Consider the following 13855-nt stretch of genomic DNA (forward strand, 5'->3'; position numbering starts at 1 on the left):
TTAATAAAAAGATAGAATCGAAAAGTTAAATTAGTTTTAATTTATTTAATCAACTGATTAGTGTTTGAAGGAGAAAGGAAAATTACAGAACTATACTGCATTTCATTTAAGATCCATTTTAAGAATATAATTTATTGATGATTTATGATGCTATGTTTTTGATTTGTCTGACAACCTTTTACATTTCATCACTTTTAGGACTCCATACATGAACAGATAAACAAAATAATGTAAATTACTTAAAAAGAAGAGGCTCTTAAACATCAAACACTACAATGGTCAAATTAGGTTGAATGTTATTATTTTATAATTAATGACTTTAAGGTGGCGACTCATGATTATCTTTTTCTCTGTTTAATTACTATTATTTTTAGTTTGTTTTGTGCATAAAATGAGAGAAAAGAGTGAAAAATGCTGACCACAAGTTCCCAAAATTCAAAGTGACTTTAAAATTGTTCTTGTTCGATCAAAAGTGTAAAACTCAGAGATACTCAGATTAAATCCCAGAGAAGCAGCAAATTTTAACATTTCCATGACTAGCAACTGAATTTTTAGCATTTTTGCATGAAAACTTTCTGTCAGTCAACTACAGATGAATTGATCCTTTCAGCTCTAACTTAGTTTTCTTTCAACTTTATTTTGCTGAATTTGACAAAGTACCCTGGTTGGTATTTCTTCTTCCTGTTTCCAGTGAAAGAACCTGATGGAGGGAAAATAAAGAGACCACAGACTCAGTGGATAAGCAGAAGTGTAATCTGAGGGCAGAAAGCACCAAATGATCACTTAAATTATGAAAGTAAGTGGACATTTACAGCAAAATATTTACAGTTATAGTTGCTAACATGAGAGAAATACAGACTTTATGACAGTATTTCCATTCAACCAAGAAGATAAAATGACATTAAGGCACTGAAGATGTTTAAAAGTACAAAATGTTTAATCTATGAAATGAGGGACTTACTAAAGGACATGTATAATTCCAGATTCAGATTTTTGTCTGTTGCATAGAAAAAAAGACATAATGCAATTAAAACAATCCAAACATTCATCACAGCAGTTCAGACGGGGCTCAAGCAGTGGTTTACATTCAGGCTGGGAGGTCGTGAAATTTATGTAGACGTCTGGCAAATATGAGGACTGAGAGAAAGGGAGGCGGACTGAGAGAGGAGGTAAACCTGGACAGAATAACGCAGAATATTTTATATTTCTTCTCTTCTTCCATCTGACATCACCGGGTTCATGCAAACATTCACGTCGGAGTCCAGTCATTGAGGAGATGAAGTGGTTAGCCTCTGCTACAATTAGAGTCACAGTATCATGCACGCACACACACGCGCACAGACGCGCACACGCGCACACACACACACACACACACACACACACACACACACACACACACACACACACACACACACACACACACATCATTATATATACACACAGTGGGATCCCCAAGTCTGAGACCACTTTCCCATTCACTTGACTGGGAAAAGTGGACCAGTGCATTAGATGAGAACATCAGTGCCACTCTCATATCTCTCTGCAGGAGACTGTTAGCTTAGTTTAGCAATAAAGGCTGTAAACCAGGGGAAACAACCAGGCTCTGTCCAACAATTATAAAGTCCGTCTACAGTCACCTGTAAAGCTCAGTATCACATTGTTTGCACAAAAGCAGAAGTTTTACAGAGGATTATAAAGAAAGTAACCCTGCACATTAAGCCCTGTGAAAGGCTGTCATTTTTACACTAGAACAACATACTAATATAATATAATATAATATAATATAATAGCTTTAGAGGTGCGTGTAGGCGGCTTTGTAGTCTTTGCAGTGAGCTAAGCTAACTGGCTCCTGGACATAGTTTTATATTGAACTACAGATGTGGGAGTGATACTGATTTGCTGAAGGTCAAACCCTTTTGTTTCTACTCATGGGCTTGGACAAAGAGACAAACAAAACTGCAGATAAATGTTTGCTCCCAGACGAAGCGCCCGCTCCTCCTGTGGTCTGGACTCGGTTCCACTTTCCTGTTAAAATGTTATTTTCACCGCCAGCAGCTGCTCAGCCGTCAGCATTAGTTCTGTGTTTGTGTCCGGTGGTGACCCGAGGTGGAGACGCCTCAGAGGTTTAGCTGTATCCGTCGTTCCACTCCATGACTTTGTCGTATTCCTGGATCTTCTGTTTGATGTGAGACAGTTTGCTCTTCAGGTACTCGCAGCGCTCCTTCTTCTCCAGGAAGGTCGGGTCCTGGGTCGGTGGAGCAGAGACACACACAGGATTAAAAATCCAGTTCAGGTTTTATTTTCAGACAAACCAGAGACTGTTAAGGAGCCGTTACTTATATGACTGATATTATACATTACAGATAACACTGTGATAATGAATGAATTGATCCTACTAATATATAACTTGCATACATCCAAAGCCTGATGGACTTTGCCATAGAACTGAAAATAGTTCCCAACCAAAGCCGTTTCCTCCTCTTTGAGTGATGTTTATTAAAAAACTACAATGTCCAGCTGCTTTAGGAAATGACTTTTTAACAAGAGATATGTGGATGGCCTCATGTCCCTCCACGTATGCTCAAAAAGCGCCTGCCTTTCTTTAATCTGTCACTTTATTAAGGTTCTGTCTTCTCTGATGGACACAATTCATCTGCTGCTGTCAGTGTTTGAAGAGATAATACTGAACCCGGAAAAGCAGCGAGTCAGATAAGCCTCTGTGATGAAACCCAACAGGGACGGCAGGAAAAAAAAACACTGCTATATGAATGTGGGAAAGATTGACATGATAATCAGCTCACATTTTTCTTCCTCTGGTATTCCTGAAGGATTCTGTTAATGCGATCAACCTCCTACAAAAAGAGGAAGAGAGATTGTGTTAAACTTCTGTCACACGACCCTTAAACGAGTTTGAAAAGTAGGTGCTGTAAAGTCAGAGCTCTGGATGGAGCGCAGAAGGAATTTGAGGGTGGAGGGGAAGTAGCGTGGGAACAGGAAGTGCGAGCAGAGGAAGTTACAGGATGGGGAAATGAGGCACAACAAAAAGACTGGGTGCAGTATTTCAGACACGCAATCAGTCTCTTTCCAAAATGCTTCCTCAGCGCTCACATAAAACCAGACACTGTCCAGTGTGGTTCACTGATGCACACAATCAGACTGAGAGGGCGACGCCTCTGTGTGTCAGGGCTCAGGCTGGAGCTCTGATCAGTATCCGTGTGGACGCAGACACACTTCTGATGAGGTCTTATGTGAACATGAGTTTAGAGAGATTCAGCCTGTTTTTCTCTGAGCTCTCTTCACTGGTATTTCTGCGCACCAATCAGGATTCAACAGCATTAAAAAAAAGATGTAAAGGTGAATGTGTGTAGAAACGTTCATGGGAATCCTTTCAGTCATGTGATGTAACATCACTGAGTGACGTGTGTGACCAATCACCATCTGGCTGGTGGGGTTGTGGGGCAGACTGCGCATCATGGCGTCCATCTCATCGAACTTCTTGAGGGTAGCCTGCACCTCCGAGTGGATCTCTTTGTACTCTGCATACTGGTCGTTGAACACAGCTCGGTACTGGTCCCGCTCCTCGTCGGACCGTATGGTCGGGTACTTACTGCGGGGTGGAGGGACAGAAGCACACTTTAACATTACAGGTGTGAACTGTGGTTTCTTTATAGTTTACTGAAGCAGTAAAAGCCATATTTGGTCATAATATAGCAGGTGTCTTTGTACTGAGGAGAGGCTACAGGTAAAATCAGAGAGTTGAGTCTAACCTTTCTTTTAAGGCTGCGGTGAAAAAGGTTTGAAACTGGTTTAAAATCAGTTTTGCTAATTTTAGATTCCAGATTCAACAAAGGCAGCTGAGATGTGCATCCATTTAATGTTTACTTCCAATGTTACTTACTGTTTAACAACCTGGTCTCATGTTAGCGACACAGCTCTCGAACCAAACAAACACTTAAAATCCTTGTGGAGAAATCGACATATTAAATAAAACATGCTGAGCTGGAAAAACCTGATTAAATATGTAAATGTCTTATGTACAAGATCATTCATGGTTTATCTCCCCCTCTGCTGAGACACAAGAGCGACTGCACACCAGTTTACAACAGCGTGCATTAACTCAGTCTCTCTCAGAGCTGCAACTATTAGTCAATTAATCAATAAGTCGATCAGGTTTTGAGTCATTCATAATCATCTGGTTCCAGCTCCTCAGATATGTTTTTCTTCTTTTCAGTTTTGAACTATTTAGCCTTTTTTTTCACCAGTTTCTAACATTTTATGGACAAATAACTGATTAATTAATTAAGAAAATAATCAGCAGATTTATCAATAATAAATAATAAATAATCTTCACCTGCAGCCCTAGTTCCATTTTCATTTAAAGCTGCACAAGAAGAACAGAATCTATCTTGTCTGTTTGTCAACAGTCCGTCTTTATCTACCTGCATCGTTTACTGTGCTGGAGCGATTGTGTATTTTATGAACATTGTGTAGCTGCTGGTTGAGCTTTGTAACTCTGGATTTCAACGTGGGCTGTGGGGAAATGTGATCGGCTATTGATAAAGACAATAATCATTTGTTTTTGTTAGCATCACTTACGCAATGTAGTCTGGCACCACTACAGGTTTGGGAATGTGTCCTGAGGGTATGGCTCCCTGCAGAATCTTTGCTGGGACCGCTTTAGGAACAACGTGCACTGGAACGACTGAGGAGCCCTCGACCTGGTCTGGAATTTTAGGAGCAGGATCTGGAAAATCCTGCAGAAAAAACAGGAAAAAAACCAAAATACAACTATGTCAAAATAATTGTTGAGCTACTGAATACAGAGGAAAGAGCTGCAGCTTTTATGTTTTCATCATCATGTTTTCATCAGTGTCTACATTAGGATTCTTACCATTGAATGTGCAGCTCGCATCTCAGGCGGCTGCATCTGTGCACGAAAGACAAACAAACACATTAACCACTGACACATAACTAATAATTAGAATTTACTATTAAAGTAATAGTTTGGCAATTTAGGAAACAACTTGTGCTCTTTTTCTCCTGAGTTGACTTAAGTTTCACGAGGAGATCGACGCCACAAACATGCAGCGACACCCTGAAGACTGTTAGCTTAGCATCTTAGCATAAACACTAAGATAGGCTAAGATAAGCTAACCATCTAGGCTTTAGGTCTCTTAAAGGAATAGTTCACCATTTTGAAAAATATACTATTTGCATTGCAAAGTTATTCTGGCTCAATATACACCTGGTTCCTTGGTCCAAGTCCAGCCCACATACTGCATGATGGTCAGGTGATCTGGACCAATTCTGGGGAACACACAGAAAATCTTCCTGGAGGATAACAGCCAGAATCTGCCCAGATGTGGAAGTATATGGGCCAGATTTGGGCCGAGGTTCCGGAAGAAAAAGCTGGCTAACTGTTAGCCAAACTAGCCGTTTCCCCCTGTTTCCAGTCTTAATGCTAAGCTAAGCTGTAGCCGATCAAGAAAGCAAACAAGCATATTTCTCAAAATAGTGAACTTTTCCTTTAAGAGGCCAAAACACAGACCAACAAGTCTGACAAGGTGCAGTGACACAAACTAGACTGTGTGTACACCTCATTTCCCTCCTCACTACACCACAGCTGTAAGCCTGTGTGCAAATTATATGGCCTCTGTTGCATTGCAGTCTGTGTGTGTGTGTGTGTGTGTCTGCGTGTGTGTGTGGGTGGAGACATTTGTAACAACAGCTTGTTTCCCCTACTCATCTAAATTGCAGACAGTGTTGGAACAATCCTCACAGCTTCAGAAGAATTCCTGAGTTAAGTCGAGGAATCCAAGACCCAACCCCATAAACACAACACAACACAACACAACACAACACAGAGCAGTCTGAGATCTTACCTCCTGGCCGTACCTCTCCCGGTATCTGCGAGCAGCTTCATGCCTCCACAGCTTGAGACACACGATGGCTCCAATCAGATAAACGACCATAGTGACAAACAGGAAGATAATGGCAGCGGTCTGGCCTGCCTCTGTCCTGCAGAACGCCCCGTTGATGCCATTGTTGAAGACCGGGTAGGAGCAGAGCCCTCCGCGAGTTGTGTCACGGACATAGACAATACCTGGTGAACAAACAGCAAACATGGCAGAATAGATGAAAAAACAGCAGCTTCTCTTTCCTGTAGTGGTGGGAGAAACACTGAAGTATTAATACCACAGAGCGTTGAATGCACTGAAGTTTAACACCAAAATACACTAAAACTGATCAAAAAGTTGTGATTATACAAAATGGTGTTTGAATATTGGCAAGATATCTTTTCCTCAAGAACCACACCACACCCCTCTATTGTTGACATTTTCATAAAGGGTGAAAAGACTGATGTAGTAACTTGATTTAAAGGGCAGGTCCACAACTTTTTAAGTGTCTTAAAACAACAGTCAGGTGTCCATATGAACACTGCCACAGGTTTTTATCGCTGTAATCATCCCTCTTGCTCATACTGACCCTGAAGAGACACAATCCCAGATCAGTTTCAATAGAAGAAGCTGACGAGGCTGCAGCAGCTGTCAGACAAAATCAAGTAGGTCTCTTGCAAAGTTTCTCTCTTTTTTTATAGCAGAGTCCTCTTTGTGTAACTGATACCTCAGCCCCATAAAAAGAAATTCACTGGGAACTATTTTGATTGTCTAAAAATCATTTTAGTTGTTAGTTAGCAGATGAAAACTGATTGATACTCATACAGAAGTAAAGCAGCAATGTGCCAGAACAACTGTGAGACTATCTAAAACTTTTCTAACTTTATCAACTGAAGGAAGTGACAGACATGGACAAATGGGGGATCGTTGGAAAATGCTGATTCTCTAGTTTAAGGTGAAAAAATGGCAGGTCCCTCGCTCCAACCATTGTGGAGTAATGATGCTTTAAAGACAACATGATACCTGAGAGCTTTAACGCTCCTGTGGGGTTCAGATTATGCAAAACTGGCAAAAATCTGCAGAAGGTGGACCTGCTGGTTTCTCCTGTTTCATATCCTGTTGATCAGTCACCTTGTGTGCTGTGGGATATTATAACTTTAAATATAAGGGGACAGAACTCCAATGTCAAACATCATACACCAGACTTCAGAGAAAAAAAGTCAAATTTCCAGTGAATGATCTGGATCTGCCTCAAAATCTAATGGCTTCTTCCCTGGCCCACGTCTCACTTCCCACCAAGTGAACTGGTTTAGTATTTTTTTGTGTAATCCTGCAGAGGAAATGACAATAACCTGCAAATGTAAAAGTAATGGCCTGTGTGTTTGAGGTTTGGCTGTGCAGATCTGCTCCCACCTGCAGCCATGTAGAGCACTGCCAGAGCCAGGTTTATGGTGAACTCTGTCAGAGGCCACCAGGAGGAGTCCAGCAGGATGGTGCGGTAGTACATGGTCATCCCCAGCACCAACATGATCACAGTCACCAGCCAGGCCAGCCCCGCCACCACCAACACAAACGGGGTCTTGGGGCCCGTGTAGTAGCTTCCGCCTAAGCCGCCGCCGTACAGACCTCCTCCGAACGCTCCTCCAGGAGGCGAGTATCCAAACATGTTGAACCACTCGTTGTCTTTGTGGATGTACGCGCAGACGCAGGCAAACACGGCCGCTCCCAGCAGGAGCTCCACACATCCCAGAATCCTCAGCAGCCCCGCCCAGGACTTCATGTAGCCGTAGCGCTGATGATACTCCTCCACCCGCTCGCTGTAGGTCAGACCTGTGCGGTAGGTGTGCCCCGACACGGACTCAGGGCCTTCCAGAAGCTCCTTTCTGGAGTTGTAGCTGCTGCCTGAGCCCCCATAGGGGTCGCGGTATGACCCAGGGACAGAGGGGGAGTGCGGAGGGGAGCAGCGCACCCCCTCGGTGGTGCTGTTGTTGTTGTTACAGGAGGAGGCGGGCATGGACCACGGCTTGTTACTGCTGCGGTTGCTTCCTCTGAAGAAGTTCTTCCAGGAGTCGGGGATGAAGCGGTGGACCGGTTTGATGTCGATGGCGGGGTCGGGGTCTGGGTCCGTGTTGTCCTCGCTGCCGCTGGGATCGAACTCGGGGCCCACAGGGGGCTGGTCGGGCAGAGGTGGAGGCGGGAGGGGGTCGGCGCTGTGGGCGAGATGCGGCGCTCTCTGCTCCCTCAGCGGCTGTAGATCGTAGGAGTCTTCCCGGGACAAGGAGCCCTGTGGTACCTGGTCATAGTGGGGCGCCTGGCGGACACGCTCAGTGCGTCCGTAAAAGCCTCCTCCATAGGACATGAGGATAGTGATGGTCCCTGAGAACACACACACACACACACACACAGTATTGTTAGTTACTTACAATAAAAGCATTACAGTACAGCTGCAACTGATGATTTCATATTGTTCACATAATTAATCATTTAAGTCATTTAAAAAAAAATAAAAAATATCTGCTGGTTTCAGCTTCTTATGTTTTTTTTTATTACATAAAACAATAAACTGGAAAAAAAATAAACATAAACTCAAAAGCCTGGCTTTTACTTGAGCGTAGTTTTTAGTCAATAGTCAATTTTATTGTATCTTTGCTGTAACTGTATTTTATTCTATTTTTATGTTATTTTATCATCAATTTTTCTTATTTTTTGTTTTCTTATGTTATTATAGCTTCTTAAATACATTTTATTGTATCTCATTGTCAGCTTTCTTATTTAATTTGTCTTTTTTTGGCACTAATCTGTATGAAAGGTGCTGTACAAATAAAGTTTGATTGATTGATTGATTGAATCAGAAGACATCACCTTAGACTCTGGGGAGATGATCAGCCCTAGTTCTGATGTGTTCCAATTTTCTACTCACAGTAGATGGGCTACATTAGTCATCCAACTCTTGATAATATTTTTATTATCGATGAATCTGTTTTTTTTTTTTCTTGTCGTTTGGTCTGTAAAATTCTTATCATGATTTCTCAGAGTGAAGCTGCGACCTTCAGACGTCTGCTTCTGTGCGACAGATATTCAGTTTACTGACAATTATTGAAGTTTGGCTTCAAAAATCACAGTTTCCAATTCATTTTCTGCCAATTAAATAATCAACTAATTACCTAATCACTGAAGCTACAGGAAATTCCAAGGTGACGACTGTTTGAACAACAGTCCAAAGCCCAAATATATTCAATTTACTATCCCATAGGACAAAGAAAAACAATAGTTATAGTTGCTGATTAATTTTCTGTCGACTCAAATCTCTATAATTCACATCATTAACTGAGGAGGCAAAGGGAAAATAAGAAAAGGAAGAAGCCAAAAGATAAAAACACGGAAACCCAGACTGATAAGAAATTTAAATGAGACATTCAGACCAACATTCATGCGACGTCATCTCTGCCTGCGACAGAAACCTGAGCCCCAGCAGCTGAGGTCACCACAGAAAACACCCTTCAACCAGATCTCATGAGTGGAGATGTTATCCCACCATCCTCCATGCAAGCTGAGTCAAGAATGCATTTTTGTGCTGCAAAGGAGCAGGTCGAATTTCCCTGTTGTTGTAATAACAGCTTGTGTGTTGCAGCAGCTGTTGCATCACAAAAATACATTTTTAACATCCAAATCAACCCTCAGACGCCCGCGTCTTTAAGTGGATTTGATCTTGAGAGGTTAAAAAAAAAATAATAATGAGCTGTGCTTGAATACCTCTTTCACACGCAGTCACTCAACACGACTTACATGGGCTTGCAGGTGAGAATGCAAACCTGGTATGAACATACACTGTTCCTGGGAATCACCTGAAACAGAAAAGACAACAAACGATATGAAGGTTTGAGGCGTGAAGATGAGACGACGATGTTCACAACAGCCTGAAACCTTTATTTCCAGTAGGAATGTGGGATTATTTTGGTAGAAACTGCGATTACGATATGAGTCACGATATCAGCGCTAGATTATACATCCTGCTAAAGCTCGGCACCTTTACATCAATAAAAACAATGTACAGAAGTTCAAACACAGATGAGGAAATAGGTCAAAGCAATAAAAGAAAACAGAGCAGCTCTTCGGGCCGATGAGAAGCCTGTCTGGATTAAACAGCTCGTCTGTCTGGTTCCAGCTGCTTTTCTTTGTCAGATCTCACATTCAAATAAATATTTTCTGGACTTGAACAAAAACAACAATATGAAGATGTCACCTTGAGCTTTTAGTCATTTTAAAACCAAAATAAATCTCTGGTAGTTTCTCAGTCCGTCTTAACTGACACTAAATCAAATATCTGAACTGTAAATATGTCAACTTAAAAAAATTGATGCATATTTTTCACTATTAATTGATCAGTTTGTTGATTGATAGAAACTGAGCCTGGAACTGTTTTATTTTGAAAGTGTAATTTTTCAAACTGACACAATATTTGTTGGTTTTAGATACAAATGTGGGAACACGCTGCTTTTCTTAGTCTTACATTACTGTAAATGTAATATCTTTGGACAAATATATTTTGATGACATCAAATTGTGCTCTTGGATTATGTGTTTTTTTTCAATGTTTTATAGAACAAATATTTAATCAGTTAATGGAGAAAATAATCTAAAGATGGACAAAAATAATTATTAGTTGTGCTGCAACTTACAATTATTTTCATCATCAATTAATCTGCCTAATAATTTTTTCAATGAATCGATTAATTCTTTAGTCTACAAAACATTTTTAAATATAAAATAAAATAATAAAGTTAAATATTGATAAACAGAACCATGTGACATTGTCAAATCAAATTAGTTGCTGATTTATTTTTGATCAATTAATCAACTAAACATTGAAGCTCGAGCTACAACGAACTAGAACTTAAACAGTCAATTAATCTTTAAGTCGACCGACAGAAAATTAACCAGCAACTGTTTTGATAACTGAAAAATCACCAAAGTTTTCACCATTTTCTAATGTTCTGATTGGCCAAATAATTACCTGATTAATCATGGAAATAATCAGCAGATTAATCAATAATAAATTGATAGTTAAAAGTATAAAAGGGACCAAGCCAAACAAAAATAAGTCTTAACAAGATTAGTCTGAACAAGATTATTCATGCAACATCATTTTAGAAAACCAGTGAATCCTAAATCTAATCTAATCTAATTATTGATTTCATTATCAGAAATTGTTACAGATTGAGTGTTTTAGATCCATCAGCTGTTCTCACTGAGCTGCACAGCTCTGACGACTCCTGAGCCTCAAGCTTGGTGCCGTTTATCTTCTATAAGTCGTGTGTGTGTCATGATTTCAGTGCTTCAGTAACAAGGAGACGAGCTGACGCTGCCGAGGACTGTTGGGGGACTTCAAACTCTTTACGCATTACATCATCAGGCTGAGTCAGACAACAGACGCCTACTCATGTTATCAGGAAACTGTTTGAAAGCTGCTCTGTTATAATAATATCAGACTCTAGAAATATCCCAGCTCTGATATGTTAACATGACGCTGCTTCTTTACAATATTCACAATAACCAAGGTCCAAGTGCCCAAAATAAAACAACAAACTAAACACAGTCGCATACATTTATAGAGCAGGAATAAAAATACGACAGCACTAAAGAACTCCTCATCCACATCACACCCTGAACACACCTGGAGAGAGTCTGTCTGCAGGTATGTCCACACATTTATTGTGACCGGGAGAGACCAGCGAGACGCCACATTCTTCCATAAAGTTATAAAAAAGCTTCAGGATTAGGGCTGAACCATGTGCAGAAAGAAATAATACTGCAATTATTTTGTATATATATATTTGATATTAATATTTCAAGTATATTACATTTAATTGTTCAGTCCTATTCAGGCTCAGGCTAACACGTCACCAGTCTTTTATAAAGGTAAGAAAAGAAAACAGGCCTCAGTGTTGTGTCCCAGTTAGGAGTTTACGCATTTTTATTCCATTTATTTTCTTTAGATGCAGATTGCACCAAATCTCTGTCTAATTTTCAGTAATTTTTGTGTTGTAATTTTGAGTAAAAGCAAAGTGATTCTGAGATGAGTCCACGTTAAGAGTTTTTAAAGGTCCCATATTTTACACTTTTTCTCCAGTGTTTTATCTGAAGTGTTGATCTCCAGCAGAAGATATATCTGTGGTTTTAAGACCCAAAAACCATCTCAGTGTAGTTTTACATCTCCTCTCTCAGGCTTCTCTCTGGAGCTCTAGTAACAACAGGTCAGTGAGCCAATCAGAAGAGAGGATCTGAGCCTCTTAATTAAAAATACAAATAATAAATACAGCAGATTTCAGGTGAACAGAGAAATTAAATCCTGTAAGGTTGGATGGTGGGTCCAGGTGGGCGGGGCTTGGTGCATGCCTGAGAGCGGTGACTGCCTTGTTGTGACATCACAAAGTTCCAGAAGTCCTGACAGCTGGTTTTAAGGCTCAGTGTCTGAATACAGGCTGTGTGCATTTCTCTGTGGACTGAGGCTTTGATACTTTCACAGTATTAATATAGAACCTAGACCTGCTTTATAATCACAAACACATGGACATCTACCTTTAGACTGGATGGAGCTTTACAAAGTCAACTCTCTGCTGAAAAATGCTTCATAGCACCTGTAAACACCACCACCACCGCAGTATAGTGTAATACCTGAGTGAAGTGCCAGTGAAGTCCACCTCTGGGCCTCACAACAGACCTGTGGAGCCTCTGCTCCAGCTGGCTCCCGCCACAGGGACTCAGACTCAAACCAAACACTTTATTCCGACTCTGTTTGCAGCTTCGATCTCTCCGTGTTTCCTCTGCAGGTTATTAAACTACTTCCCAACACGTCGTCCGGTTAAACTGGCTCAGTCCCGAGAACTACCGCGGCTCCAGAGCTTCCTCTCTCCTCACGTAACCACACGTTTTCCGCCAACTTCTCGACGCAAAAACTTCACGTCTCGATCAATAATCGACTCATAATCGATAATTTCCCGACAGCTCCGCTCGGCCGGTTGAACACTGGATGTAAATAGGGTCTGCGGGCTGCTTACCTTGCTCGCTTCCTTCTTCCCTCCGTCTTCCTCTGTCCCACTTCACTCACAGGTTCCCCTCGGACCAGACCATGTGACCTGCCCATCCCTCTGACGTCACTCAGGCAGAGGAGCAGCTCACCTCAGGTTAGCCGCACACCTGAGGAGGCTGCGCACTGGTACTCTGACTAATTTATCACCTGATACCTGAGAAAGGTAGATTTGTTTTCATATCAAGATTTTGAATATGAGTCATTTTTTTTATGAGGAAGTCTGAGAATATTTCTATAAATCAATAAATAGACCCAGAACATGAACAAATAGAATTCAGTTATTATTTTCCTTGATCTTATTTTTCATCGATGCCCTGAATTAATTCAGTCTGTATTTTAACAAGCATTGATAAAATGAACATTAATGACTTTAAATTTAATCAAACTCAAGTATTTAGATCTTTTATTTATCTTACAGTAGCAACACCTCCATGTTTACAACTGTACAGAAGATGAAGTTAAGGAGTATTTATCAGCAACAGCCTCTGTTATTATTGAATGGTTATTACTGATGTATTGGCTTGGTAGTGTTACTGCTATAGCTGGTTGACATGGAGCTCATTTTAACTGCTTTATATACAAATGAATTTACAATATAACAATGCATGCGATGAAAAATAAACACTTGAAACAGATCAACAGCTACAGACATGAGTTAGTTTTGTATTCAAAGCTGTAAAATATGTTGTTGTTTTTTTACAAATATCACAAAAAAAACACACAAGCCTTTTTTTTTTTAAAGAGTAGCTGTGGAATTATTGGAGTCAAGCTGATGATAAAACTGCATTGTTACAGAGTCCTTGTGTTTTTCCATTTACACACAGTTGTGTGACAGTTTGTGGAAACAATTCATCAAGTTGTCGAGCAGT

General features: G+C 40.6%; 1 protein-coding gene across 5 annotated transcripts; it reads right to left on the bottom strand.

Annotated features, from left to right (window-relative positions):
• Positions 1-731: 731 nt before the first annotated feature.
• On the bottom strand, positions 732-13054 carry marveld2a (MARVEL domain containing 2a). 5 transcript variants are annotated; one of them, XM_071465343.1, is made up of 9 exons: positions 12955-13054; positions 9651-9742; positions 7311-8273; positions 5883-6103; positions 4892-4927; positions 4597-4754; positions 3436-3607; positions 2802-2852; positions 732-2245 (listed from the first exon to the last, which is right to left on the bottom strand). In XM_071465343.1, exons 3-9 carry the CDS (start codon positions 8254-8256, stop codon positions 2126-2128), a joined length of 1704 nt encoding a protein of 567 aa, XP_071321444.1. In that variant the 5' UTR covers positions 8257-8273; positions 9651-9742; positions 12955-13054; the 3' UTR covers positions 732-2125. The 5 variants fall into 5 exon arrangements, with proteins under 5 accessions (XP_071321444.1, XP_071321445.1, XP_071321447.1 ...); XM_071465344.1 differs by having other exon boundaries at positions 9684-9742; positions 12955-13046; XM_071465346.1 differs by lacking the exon at positions 12955-13054 and adding an exon at positions 12572-12948 and having other exon boundaries at positions 9684-9742.
• Between the last annotated feature and the right edge of the window lie 801 nt (positions 13055-13855).

This window comes from Trachinotus anak, unplaced genomic scaffold, assembly GCF_046630095.1.
Source record: "Trachinotus anak isolate AG129_WGS33_773 ecotype Australia unplaced genomic scaffold, CSIRO_AGI_Tana_v1 ptg000028l, whole genome shotgun sequence".
Taxonomy (NCBI): Eukaryota; Metazoa; Chordata; class Actinopteri; order Carangiformes; family Carangidae; genus Trachinotus; species Trachinotus anak.